Source organism: Pimephales promelas, chromosome 11, assembly GCF_988280905.1.
Source record: "Pimephales promelas chromosome 11, fPimPro1.hap1.1, whole genome shotgun sequence".
In the NCBI taxonomy this organism is placed as follows: Eukaryota; Metazoa; Chordata; class Actinopteri; order Cypriniformes; family Leuciscidae; genus Pimephales; species Pimephales promelas.
The window spans coordinates 13,794,217-13,806,399 of record NC_142779.1 but is presented as its reverse complement, the minus strand read 5'-3'; the positions used below and the strand labels follow the sequence as shown (position 1 = coordinate 13,806,399).

The 12,183-nt window shown below is 38.2% G+C and overlaps 2 protein-coding genes across 4 annotated transcripts; both read right to left on the bottom strand.

Annotated features, from left to right (window-relative positions):
• Nucleotides 1–1,110: 1,110 nt before the first annotated feature.
• LOC120479770 (RING finger protein 122) lies at nt 1,111–10,357 on the bottom strand. 3 transcript variants are annotated; one of them, XM_089117014.1, is made up of 7 exons: nt 10,217–10,356; nt 5,568–6,722; nt 3,412–3,568; nt 2,813–2,855; nt 2,665–2,706; nt 2,246–2,328; nt 1,111–1,865 (listed from the first exon to the last, which is right to left on the bottom strand). In XM_089117014.1, the coding sequence occupies exons 3-7, from the start codon at nt 3,519–3,521 to the stop codon at nt 1,745–1,747; spliced, it is 399 nt and encodes a 132-aa protein (XP_088973140.1). In that variant the 5' UTR covers nt 3,522–3,568; nt 5,568–6,722; nt 10,217–10,356; the 3' UTR covers nt 1,111–1,744. The 3 variants fall into 3 exon arrangements, with proteins under 3 accessions (XP_088973140.1, XP_088973139.1, XP_088973141.1); XM_089117013.1 differs by having other exon boundaries at nt 6,183–6,722; XM_089117015.1 differs by lacking the exon at nt 5,568–6,722 and having other exon boundaries at nt 10,217–10,357.
• Nucleotides 8,710–10,358, bottom strand: LOC120479769 (calcium homeostasis modulator protein 2). The gene is made up of 3 exons (XM_039672533.2): nt 10,217–10,358; nt 9,323–9,950; nt 8,710–9,212 (listed from the first exon to the last, which is right to left on the bottom strand). The coding sequence occupies exons 2-3, from the start codon at nt 9,866–9,868 to the stop codon at nt 8,829–8,831; spliced, it is 930 nt and encodes a 309-aa protein (XP_039528467.2). The 5' UTR covers nt 9,869–9,950; nt 10,217–10,358; the 3' UTR covers nt 8,710–8,828.
• Between the last annotated feature and the right edge of the window lie 1,825 nt (nt 10,359–12,183).

The window sequence follows — 12,183 nt, the reverse complement described above, 5'->3', positions numbered from 1 at the left end:
AGCATGTGCATTTCCTCATTTTCTCCTGATGAGATAAAACTTCCCTCACAACTTCAAGTATTTATGCTTTTAAGGATGAGAAGTTTTAATGTAATATACACGTGCAATCAGAGTGACTCAAAAAGTGTTCCGTTTGAGGAACATGAAGTGCAGCCTCTATTGGTTTAGTGAGTCAGCTATGCAGCCTAAATATGGCATTGTAACTATGCTAATTTGGTGACAGTTCTTGACGTTAAAGCCAGTGATTGTGCATATAAATGTTAATATATTGACATAAGTGATGCTAGTCTTGTGTATATTATCACTTAATTGGCTTCTTTCTGGAGCAATATTTTAGCCTGGCAAAGTGTCATCCTCAAGTAACACACTGCAGCAGATCACAAAATCTCAGCAAATTTGTACAGCTCAGAAATATTATTTACTTTTGGCTCTTTTAATAATAAGAATTATGTTTGTCCAACACTCAGAGAATATGTCCCTGTGTTCCATGTTCCTCAGCTGCTTATAGCAAGTTCACACTTGCCCACAAAGATTATATGAGCTGACCAGTCTAGCTTTTTAAAATAACAAGCCTTTCATTAATGTGTTTTGTTGACTCGTGCACTAGAAACGATCACGTCTGAGAAATTCAAGACAATTCAGTTATCACACAAGTCATGAGTTCATTTGTCACTCACTATTTTGAGTCATGGAAATGTTCTAGTAAATAGATAAGAAGGAAAATGTACACTATAATGTTTTGATTATTTAATATTATGACTACAGTAGGTTACAACAACACAGGTCATTTCAAAGGGTTATCGAGTGTCAGTGTCACATCCTTTAGAAATCAGTGTAATATTCTGATTGGCTGCTCACAAAATATATTTTATTATTATTATCCATGTTGAAAACAGTAGTGCAGAATATTTTTGTGCAAACAGCATTTATTCCATCCTTTTATGCATCCTTACTGAATTAAAGTATACAAATTTGACAGCTATATACACAATTAATTTGCAGATTTTTTGTAACAATGAGATTAATCCTTGGTGTTCCAAAATAAAACAGGTTTCTAATTATGAAAACTTAACATGATTTTTCATAGAAATGAAGAAACACAAAAATGGGTTCCATCACAAAAACTTTACATTTTATTGAGAGCCATATATATAGTACAAAACATCCACTTTAAATAACTTAAATTAGGCCAAATTGCATCCAAATCTGAGGGTTCCAGGTTCTCACCAAGACCATGAGCTCCTCAGAACACTCAGAAACACATTTATGAGTGTCAAATGTTGGCAAGAGTAAAAACCAATGAGCTCACAGATCCTTAAGGTCAGGACTCGGGCCACTGAGCAGCTCCTAACTTTGGATTCTGTAACTGGGCAGTCCTAAACTTGACTCTTTATGGTATAATACTGAGTCTCTCTTAGACAGGAATACTGTATGACTGCACATATTGCACAGTGTCAACTCAGACCTCATGTTTTGGTCATCTCCCCTGGTTTGAATATTCTTCTTGATCTGTTTGGAGTCCACAAGGCATCGATTTATCTTGCTGCAAGCTACAGTACATTATGACCAAGAACACGTCACATCATTTCAGTTCCACTGGGAAATGGTGATTGGTGGACAGGGACGGTGGATGTGTATTTAGGACTAGTCCACCCGCTCCAGTAGTGTGGTGATTTTTAATGCTGTGCTTAGGTGTGTGTGTGTGAGAGCCTGCCTATCTCTGAGCAGTGATGTCCCTCATCGGTCACACCTCCAGGGGGTTCTGGGGCCCCTCGGCCCCCTGCAGAGGGTCTGGCTGGAGCCTGCAGATGGGCTTGTTGCACATGGGGCAGACGCTGCGAATTTCCAGCCACTTCACCAGACACCTGAGCAGTAGACAAGGTGAAAAGAGGAAAGACGAGTCTATAATGTATCAGCTATCTATAGACTCAAGCGCTGTTTTGCATTATACTGTAGCCACGTCACAAGATGACAGGCTGAAAATGCAGAAACAACAAACAGTGACAGGTGTTCCTTGAGGCAATGCCTTGACAGCTTAATTTGAGATTCCTACATATTTACATTTTTGTAATAGGCAGTATTCTGTGTGTCAAGAATCTATAGCATGCTTTAATGTTTGTTGTTTTAAACTTTCACATTGTAATCCATCAATCAGTGTTTTAAAATACAGCATCCTCCTAATGCATTATTTACTGAATACGGAAACATAATAAGAAAGGTTGAGAGGTTGAGAAAGAGATCTTACTTCTTGTGAAAGGCATGAGCACAAGGGCAGACCCCTAGTTCATCCCGGCTCCGAAACTCTTCCAGGCAAACCGCACAGGTCTGCTGCAAAATGAAAGATGAAAAAAAAAAAGCTAGAGGCTTTATATTTATTTTACAATTTCTATACATTTAAACAATTGTAATGGTTCAATGCATTGTTAGAGTTACAGGGATAGTTCAAAATTTTAATCATTCCCCTCACTGTCATTTCAAACCTTTTTGGAATATAACAAAAAAAAAGAAGAAAAAAGATATGTAGATGTATAGAAGCGAGTGAGGGGTAAACATACAGGCTTGAAATGACATGAGGGTTATGTATGGAAAATGAAATGATAGAAATTAGAGATGTTAAAATTATGTTTAAGTGGAACTTAAGGTATTGGTTTGACAGGTACTCACTCCAAGAAGACTCAATTTTTTCCCCGGACCTTTTAGAACGACCTGTAAAAAATAAATAAATAATGTAAATGTCTATCGTACACATGTATTGTATGTCAAGTAACATACAAAACTCAGTGCATACTACCCCATAAAGGATAAAAATTACCTCATTATATCCAAATTGTTCTTGTGCGCCCTGTCGTCTCAGTCTGTGAAATATACATAGATTAAAAAGTATCCATTTTAACCTGTATCAACAATCGTTCACTACCAACGCATTCTCATCCCAAGGCGTCATCTAACTGACACTTTTGACCATGCGTCAACATCTGACACTTTAGGCACCCTTTAGGATTGCTTTACCTTTAGTGTCACTTAGATGACGTGGGTAGGTTTAGGTCTGGGGTAGGGTTAGGGTTAGACCACTAGGATAGCTTCATCTAACTGACGCTAAAGGGTGCCTAAAGTGTCGAATGTTGACACATGGTCAAAAGCGTTAGTTAGATGACGCCTTGGGATGAGAACTGCAGTTTCTGCACTGTACTTTTCCTTACTAGTTGCACTTGTATTACATTTTTTCTTTCTTTATTATGCCTACGGAAAAGGACTGTGTTACCATTCTAAACGAAATAAAATGCGCTACACTTGCCTTATGATGCTTGATACAGCTATGGCCCAATTCTTTTAGAATTTTATGTCATTTTAACTTCATTTTTGTTCACCCACAACAATTAAAACTTTAGTTTATTTATTTATTAAGTATACCTGAACAGGTAGCAACAGAAGATCATGCTCAACATGAAGACGAAGAGGCCTATCCCAAGAATGATGACATAGACATTGAGTGGGAGACGACCGGTAATGTCTGTGGTCATTTTGCAGAACTTGTCTGTAATCTGTTAGTCTGTGTCACATAGGCATTCTGCAAGAGACAAAACAAAACCATGTTTTGGTTAAAAATATTTGTTAGAGTTTTATGGTGAGAGTCATGGGAGTTCACGGCTCATCTTTTTTTTTATCAGTAAAATGAATACACAATTCAAATGTGATAAAAGCATATACATTGATTTGATCACCCATCTTTCATGCATCTGTTATGTGAGTGGGTCGCATATTTCTTTCTGTCAGACCCTTGAAAGGCAACACACATCACTGTGATTCTCATATGTACTCTTCTCAGTGGCCCCTGCATGCATATTGCATACTGTGAGCCTGAGGACTGTCCTCGTGTTTCTCAACTCCATGTAACACTGCTCTCATTGTTGGACCTTGCTGAGCAGCATGAACTTTTCACTGTAATACATCTTAAAAAAAAAAAACAAGAGATGTCACAGTGGTGCCGAATGATGTGTTCAACAGCCAAGCGCAATCGTTTTTGTTTTAAAGTTCTTTATTTAGGCTACTGTATATATCGTACCTAGGCTCTGTCTCTCAAAACGTGTCAGGGTAAAATCCAACTTGGTTTTTCAAATTACAGCAAAATGTTAACTGTTTATTTAATACAACAAAATATAATTAATGCCACAAACTTTTACAGAATTTTCTGTATGTATAATGCAGCCTTTACACTTTGTTGTGATGGAAAACACTTCTCAAAATGAAAAGTGAGCCATTTATTTACTTAAGTCTTGTAGAAGTCATCCAAAAGTCCTTGTTGCACCATGTTGACTTTCAGGGTTCAAGCCATTTCATCACACACTGGAGAATTTCCAGAGCAGTGAACATTGTTCAGACAACAATGGTTTAACCTATATCCTGAGGCAACACATGTAAATAGCAACACAAACACATTCAGCTGATGTTACAAGGCTTTTAGTTGTATTTGGGAGCAAAATAGTTATCTCTTAATCCAAAACGCTGTCTATATGATTTGATAGATTTAATATTGCTCTGGGCTTTCTGACAAAGTAGTGTTTTCGGTAACATGATGGTTAATATTTTCCAAATGCCATACCAAAACACTACTAACATAAAGAATAAACATGCACACTTCATTGTGCTGTGCTTGTGGACGAAACAAAAGAAGACAAGAAACGCTCCATTGTGCTGAAGCGGCCAGAGAGTAAATGAAAATGCTGTAGTTGTGCTTGGCTACATATATTATATGCTCTTTAGTATGATTTAATTAAATTGCTTTTTATATAATGCACTTTTCATAAAGAAGATATCAGCGTTCCTTTTTGTAAAAGGGTTAAAAACACTCAAATGTAACTATGATTTGAATACAACTTTCAAATGCTTCAGAAAAAAAGAAGAAGAAGAAAAAAATGCTACTCGGGGAACAGTACTTCCTAATGGAGGAGACAATGTGATATAAACAAGTTAACTGTTTTTCAGAATTTCAAGCCCTTTATTAAAACATGAAACTATTATTTTTCTTATTGTATACAGATTTGCATTTTCAACGGAGAGAGCATTTGGCAATGAGAGTGAAGCCTGGCCAATTGTCTGTGCATAAAGACAAACACTACTAGTGCACCCTTTCTGCCATAAAGCCACCATCTGGCCTACGATGAGGGGTTGAGGGGGAGGCAAGAGATGTGAAGGCCTCACCAACCCAGACAGGAAGCAACATTTGGGGGTAAACAAAAATAACTGACCTCGGGCTGAATGCTGCCAAACAACCACACAATGTTGTGTCTCTCACAACAGATAGACAAAAAGTGTGTCTCTTTAGGCTGTGCTCAAGTTCAGGTCATGGAAAAGAGTGTGCCAAAGAGGAGAAAGGTAAAAAGGCTTGAGTTTTCAGGTGAAGGAGGGGGTGGTAGTAATTTAAGGAGCATTTTAGTTAAACATTGATAGAAAGTCAGTGGGAGGGTCGGTGGCTCTCTCCATAACACATGGTTAGGGAGCTGGCCAGATTATGTAGCCACTAGAAGGGAAGGGAAGGGAAGGAGGAGGGGGTTATGATTCATACTCACCGTTACACCACTGGATAGGTGCTAGATTGCTCCACAATACCAAAAGATTCAGAAACTTGTGTCCAAGGGGACTCCTGGGAGTGGGCCGATCCCCTCACTCAAAACCAGATGAATAATACAAGTTTTACACTTCCAAAACTCTTACCACAAAAACATATTTGAATCTTCAGCGCCTCTGGTTAACACATTATGATCACACCAGCTCTTCGCTGGCAATTGGTGGGAGGTGAGGCAACTCTGTTTTCTTTGTGTTGAAACATTTACAAAGACAAGTCGGTCATTGTTCAGACCTGTGTCAACACGGGCACAGATATCAACACCTACTCCTCGGTATCTATGTTTTGTGCAACCACAGGCAAGTTAAAAGAAAGCCAACTGCTCTTTTCTTCCAGCATCATGATCCAAAATCAAGCAGAAGCACAGATATGTCAAATCTGCAATGTGTTTTTTTACATCAACAATGGATCACCATCTATGTCCGCTTGACATGAAGTTGTTGTCACTGTTTTGTTTTTGTTTTTTTACCTCTGTAGAGTCACGATAACAAAGCAGTGAGAGAAAATGTACATTACAGAGAGTCATTGTCTATCTTCAAAACATTGTCACAAAGCTCACCCCTTCCTCTGCTGCCGTCAGCCACTCTCCTTTAGTCTTCTCGCTCTAGACTGTCGCCCTCACGTTACAATCAACGCTTTTCCCCGTAACAAAGAAAGAGAAAGAGCAGTGGCACACAGCCCTCAGAGCCAGAGCTTGTGAGTGCAGCCCATTCAGTGCTGTGTCTTCCTCACACCATCTGGTCTGGCTTCTCTGCTGCAAAAACACAAAGGATATAATGCATTTTCCAGACAAAGTGATGAGATTCCTGTGTGTTTCCTGTCGCCTTTTCCAGCAGCCCTGCCTCCACGTAATGGTGCCGATGACTTCTCTCCTGCTCAGTTTGTAAACAGATCTCTGCTCATGTGATTCGTTGTCTGGATCACAGCTCTCCTTTCACCCGCCCCCTCCTCGCTCTCCCCTTCTCCTTTTCTATCCTTTGCTCTCCCTCTCTTCCTCCTACTTCTCTCCAGCTGAAGGCTATTAGGAGGTGACAGTGGCCAGTCGAGCAGGCAGGCAGGCCGAGTCAGATTTTCTCTGATTCATCTGATGAAGACAGGGCTGGGAGCAGAATGAGGGTTAATTCACTTTGCTTGACTGGCAAGCAAAAAAAAAAAAAAAACAGCAAGAGACAACACAGTAAAAACAGTGAGAGAGTGACATAAAAGGGTGAATAGAATAGGATGGAATCTGGGGATTTCGGAGCAACCCTACCATAAAGCAACAAAAAAAAAGAAAAAATGAGCATGTGACAGAAGCAGTGACGCCAGTAGTGACATAATGTTGAGATTAAATCATTATCATCAATCATTCTTAATTTAAATGAATCATTCTTAAAATTCCTAATTTTTAATATTATTTGTGCTTTAAGGATTATTTCAATAATTTGTGTTCCAGTTTGTTGTGGTCCAGGGCGTTAGAGTTTATGGCACTGCATTACCTTGGAAAACATAACATTACACCAAAAACGCAATAAGTCCTTTTTACATAATAACTGTTACCATGAATATTGTTTACATCTTCTGGCAATACTATTGAAACAGTGAGCATTTTCAGTGTTTACAAATGGGATCCATTCACTTCCATTGTCTTCTCTGAGCAAATGATGCAGTAACATGACCTTTTTGATGTGCTTTTGAGAATTAAATTGGTATTGCTTCCAGTGAATGTAAACCCTGATTAATGTGAGCCACCAAATCTTTCTCTTAGCCAGTTATCCCTCAGTAAACTGGGCAAATGATCAGATATGTGATATCATGAAAATATCCACTTCATCAAATCAACAACCCAATGGAATTCCACAGGGATCTGTACTCTGACCACTTTTATTCTCTCTGTACACCATGACTTCGATTATCAATTTTATTCAAATGATACTCAATGGATTCTCTCTTTTTCCACCCTTTGACAACCTTCACAAATCACTGGATGCTTGGCAATCATCTCTGCCTGGATGAACACCCATCACCTGAAGCTGAATGATCAAAAACCAAGCTGTTGCTCCTTCAAGCCAAGAAGCATCCTTGCCAAGAAGACCTTGTAAATTCAATTGACAACTCAACCATCTCACCCACACAGAAAGCAAAAAAAAAAGTCTTTGCCTCACACAGGACATTGACTTGTCAATTGCAACCCACTAACTAACCACAGTTATACCATGCAGACTTCCTCCGCAGAACATTTGCCAGACTGTAGTAAGCACTAGTCTGCTCTTGTCTCAAAAACGGCAACTCCTGGCAGCAATGTGTGTGCAATCAAACCTCTGCAGCTCATGCAGAATGCTGCAGCCCAAATGATATTCAACCTTCCCAAGTATTCCCATGTCGAATCTCTGCTCTACGCCCTTTCCTAATCAAGTTTAAAGTACTGTGATAGTATTCAAGGCAGTTCGTTTTTCTGTATTTTAATAACCTAAAGTACCTTTTTCCACTACATAGAACCTGCAATGGTTCTATTCCAGCAAACAATATTACGTTTTGATGACGTCACATGCTGGTCATTTTTAATCACGCTTACGTTAGCATATGACGTTACGATGTTATAAAGAAACAATTTTAAAGAGTGTAGGCAGTATACTATCTCCGTTAAATTAGATTTATGTGTAGCACTTATTTATTTGTACAGGAAGCACTTTAGCATTACAGATTGAACGCTTGCCATCTGTTGATCGCAGCGGTCTCATATGTGATGCTAACCAATTTGTAGGTCATTCTGCATAAAACCATCAGTTAAAAGTCTTAAAATGTACATAAACTACATTTCATTATGTCAGTTAAAATGATGAGGTATTCTGTTGTACTACGAAAGATGTTATTCATTCATTAGACACTAATTTTTCAAATGCACTTTATTGCTTAGCAAAGGATAACAAGAGGTCAACCTCAACCTGAGAGTACATCGTGTCTCATAAAACAGACGCTAAATAGCCTAGACTGTTGTGCAGTATGAAAATATAACCTTTTAACCTGCCAATCGCCTATCTACAAAGCTAAAACATATCATAATGTGTATTTTTTTTTTAAAAATGAAAAATCGGAATTACAGCCTTCAAAGACATAATAAAATTATGTTTACCATGCAAAAAAAAAAAAAAAAGAATTCAGAATGTATAAAAGGGCCACTGAAGACAAAACAAAAAACCCCAACCTATTACCCCCAAAATCTTTTTCAATTGCTGAGCTCCTTTGTATACATGTCCCATTTGTTCAAGCGACTGTACAGGGGAGTGTCATCAACCTCTCTGTACATGTAAACTCCAGTGACGCGGTTCCACTCCATTCTGGGTATGACATTCTTGATTCCCTGACAGTTTGCTAGAAGCTCCTTCTCCTGATTATCTATGGCTGCAAAGCCAAAGAAGCTCTTGACACATTCAACAGCATTGTATTTAGCATACACTTCAGCTGTACGCTGGAAAAGATCTTGTTCGCTGGAACGATACTGGGACCAGTACGCCTCCTGCTGGTAGCCAAGGGTAGAGCAGCAGTGTTTTAGACAGAGAAGCAGAAACACAGTAAGGGAGATGATTCCCACCAGCATCCAGCCCAACAACTACAAACAATAAAAAGAGGTTATATATCATACAGAAGACATTTTTCATGAAATCAGAAGTATTAATTCAATTTCAGACGATAAAAAGACTATGTTAAATTGGTAAGTACCTGGGATTCATACTTTAACTGGCGTTCAATCACTCTTGAGTAGTTCATATATGGAGCAGGTACATCCTTACATGGAAACCGGGCCATGATTTCTGGAATCTTTGTAGTAGGAGGGAAATTATCCAGAGAAGAGGGGTCTACAAACTCACTGAAAGCACAGACATACGCCTCCCCTCTCAGGAGGGAAATAACAGACCAAGTGATGGGGGCAACGACTGCTCTGCCCACAATAGAGCCCAAAAGAGCAAAAGCAGCAGTCACCGATAGTTTCCGGCATTTTCTGGTGCGACACTCGGACACAACATCCCAGGTATTTCGATTGAGCGTCAAGCCAATCACAAAAAAAGCCAGAGCTGGTACACCAATGGCAGCCAGACCGTACAGGTAATTTTTCTTTGGTGAACATGGACAGTTAAATGCAAAAATATTGTATGCTGTCTGACTGGCCACTGTCCCTAAACCTATCAGACCATTGAAGATCATGACATCCTTACTCCTGAAGAAGAGTGCAATAAATTTGAAGTTTTCTGAGATGAGAGAAGCCATCTTCTCCGGATTTTCTCAACGTGAATTAATGGCGATTAAACAAAGTCTTTTTAGAGAGTCTTTGTAAATGAAACCTGAAACACTGACATATGAGTAAATGAGTTATTTTTTGTTATCCGACACCATCATGCAAGAGAGCAGAAACAGTATTAAAAAAACTCAAAAAAAAAAACAGAATAACAGACACAAAGAAATATGCATTCCGGTTATTATGAGATACACATTACATTCAAAGACTGATTTCATGGAAAAAAAGCTCTTCGCACAAACAATCTTTGGGCAAGTCTTAGCGTGACACTTTGAGCCAAAATTAGTAACTCAAAACCATCCAGAAACAGAAAGACTTACATTCCATTGCAATGAGGTACAATTGGTCGTGCTGAACATCCATCAAGTTTTACAAATATGTTGCAGACAGCAAAAGACTAGAGGTCTTCAAAACAAATTAGATTTATAGCTCATGTTGTTTGGAAGTAGCGAAATCCTTTCTTCGCTTTGTCTGTCGTGTGCAGTTATGAATCATCAGCAGGAACTACATCTGGTTCCAGCCCCAGTGGAAAGTATGAGCATTTAACTAAAACAGGCTGGGCAACAGAAATGAAAAAACCTCCTCACATCCAGCAAAACAAGTCATTAAGTCAGCTATAGCGAGATTCCCCCTACTATTTATAGAACTATTTATAATAGTTTGTTATAAAGCCTAAATTCAATCTGTTTATCATATAAAGCGATCATGTTTCTTCAGAATTTTTTGGACTAAACAGTTCAATTCATATGGATCAGTTTTACAATCTCTTTATGAACTTAGTTGCCAATTGAGGAACAGAATTCTCTCAGATTTCATCAAGATTTTCATTTGCATTCTGAAGATGAACAAAAGTCTTATGGGTTTGGAACAACATGAGGTTGTGTAATTAATGACAGAATTAATTTTTTTTTTTTGGGGGGGGGGGGGGCGAACTAACTTTAACGACTGATTCCCATGTGACTGTGAACGTGCAAACAGATCTGTTGTAAACTAATATTCAGGTGAAGTTGCTACAAACAGGTCAATTTGTTGCTAAAGGTCACAAAATTATGTTGTGATGTCATTGCAACTGCATTAATATGCAGAGACATCATTCAAAATAAAAAATGACTGGCCATCTTGGTGGAAAATATGATGTGAAATTTGCTAGTTTATTTTAATATTTTACCATCACATTTTTATTTTTGCAAATAAGCACATTTAAAATATAAAAACACGCTGCCTGTTTGCAGTAACGAGCTAAATCGCTGTCCTAAAACAAATGCTAAATATCATCACTGCAGATTGACATTCAGAAAACCCCTAAAGCATTCTGATTGGCTACATTTAATCTAAACCACATGTTTGTTTAACTGTTTGCAGACAGGGCTGTTTCAAAGATCATTTTCTGCATAGCATTCCATTAAAAACAAATTGAGTGCCTGCAAGTCATGACATGCCCAAAAAATACGAATATACTGTAGGCCTATAGCTGTTGTGCCGTTAGGTATACATTTAATCTGAACCACTTGTTTGTTTAACTGTTTGCAGACAGGGCATGTTTCAAAGACTAATGTGATCATTTTCTGCATAGCAATCCATTAAAAAATTGTGTAAATAATATATATATATATATATATATATATATATATATACTGTATATATATAGGCTATATATATGTATATATATATACACTTAACTAACTTAATTAACTCAGTTTAGAAATGTGGTAGCCCCTACGTTTAACGCATCACACTCAACTGTTAGGGTGGCAATTTTAATTTTTTCAATTTCAGATTTACTTACTAACATTGTTGTGGAAACACAGAATGGAAACTGAATTATAGTAGTAGCCTATCGTGCTACAGCACACATTATATCAGCCGCAGTTCTGGTGCCTCAGTCCCAATACTGTAAAACTTGACGTACATTCACATCACATGTTAATGCGGCGGGAGAGTTACACTCACAGGATGCACTTATTCGCAATTACAAAAGTTCATTACTTGCTCGTGCTTTAAAGCTATGCCAGGTAAAAATTTAATTGGCATTCTGTACATGATGCACTTTTTCTGAGCGTGTACTGAATCGTGTATCAGACCCATCTGATAGCGATGGGGTGCCTAGACCAAGAGAGTTACATAGCTAAATGGAAAAAATATGCACCAAACAAGCCACTTTGAAATTTTTGCTGTTTTCATGAATACAAAAGTTGGGTGACCCTCCCCCTAGAGTAAAAAAAGTGGAATGACCCTCAACAAAGAATAAATAAATACGAGTAGACACAACCCTCCCCTATTTTCCTCC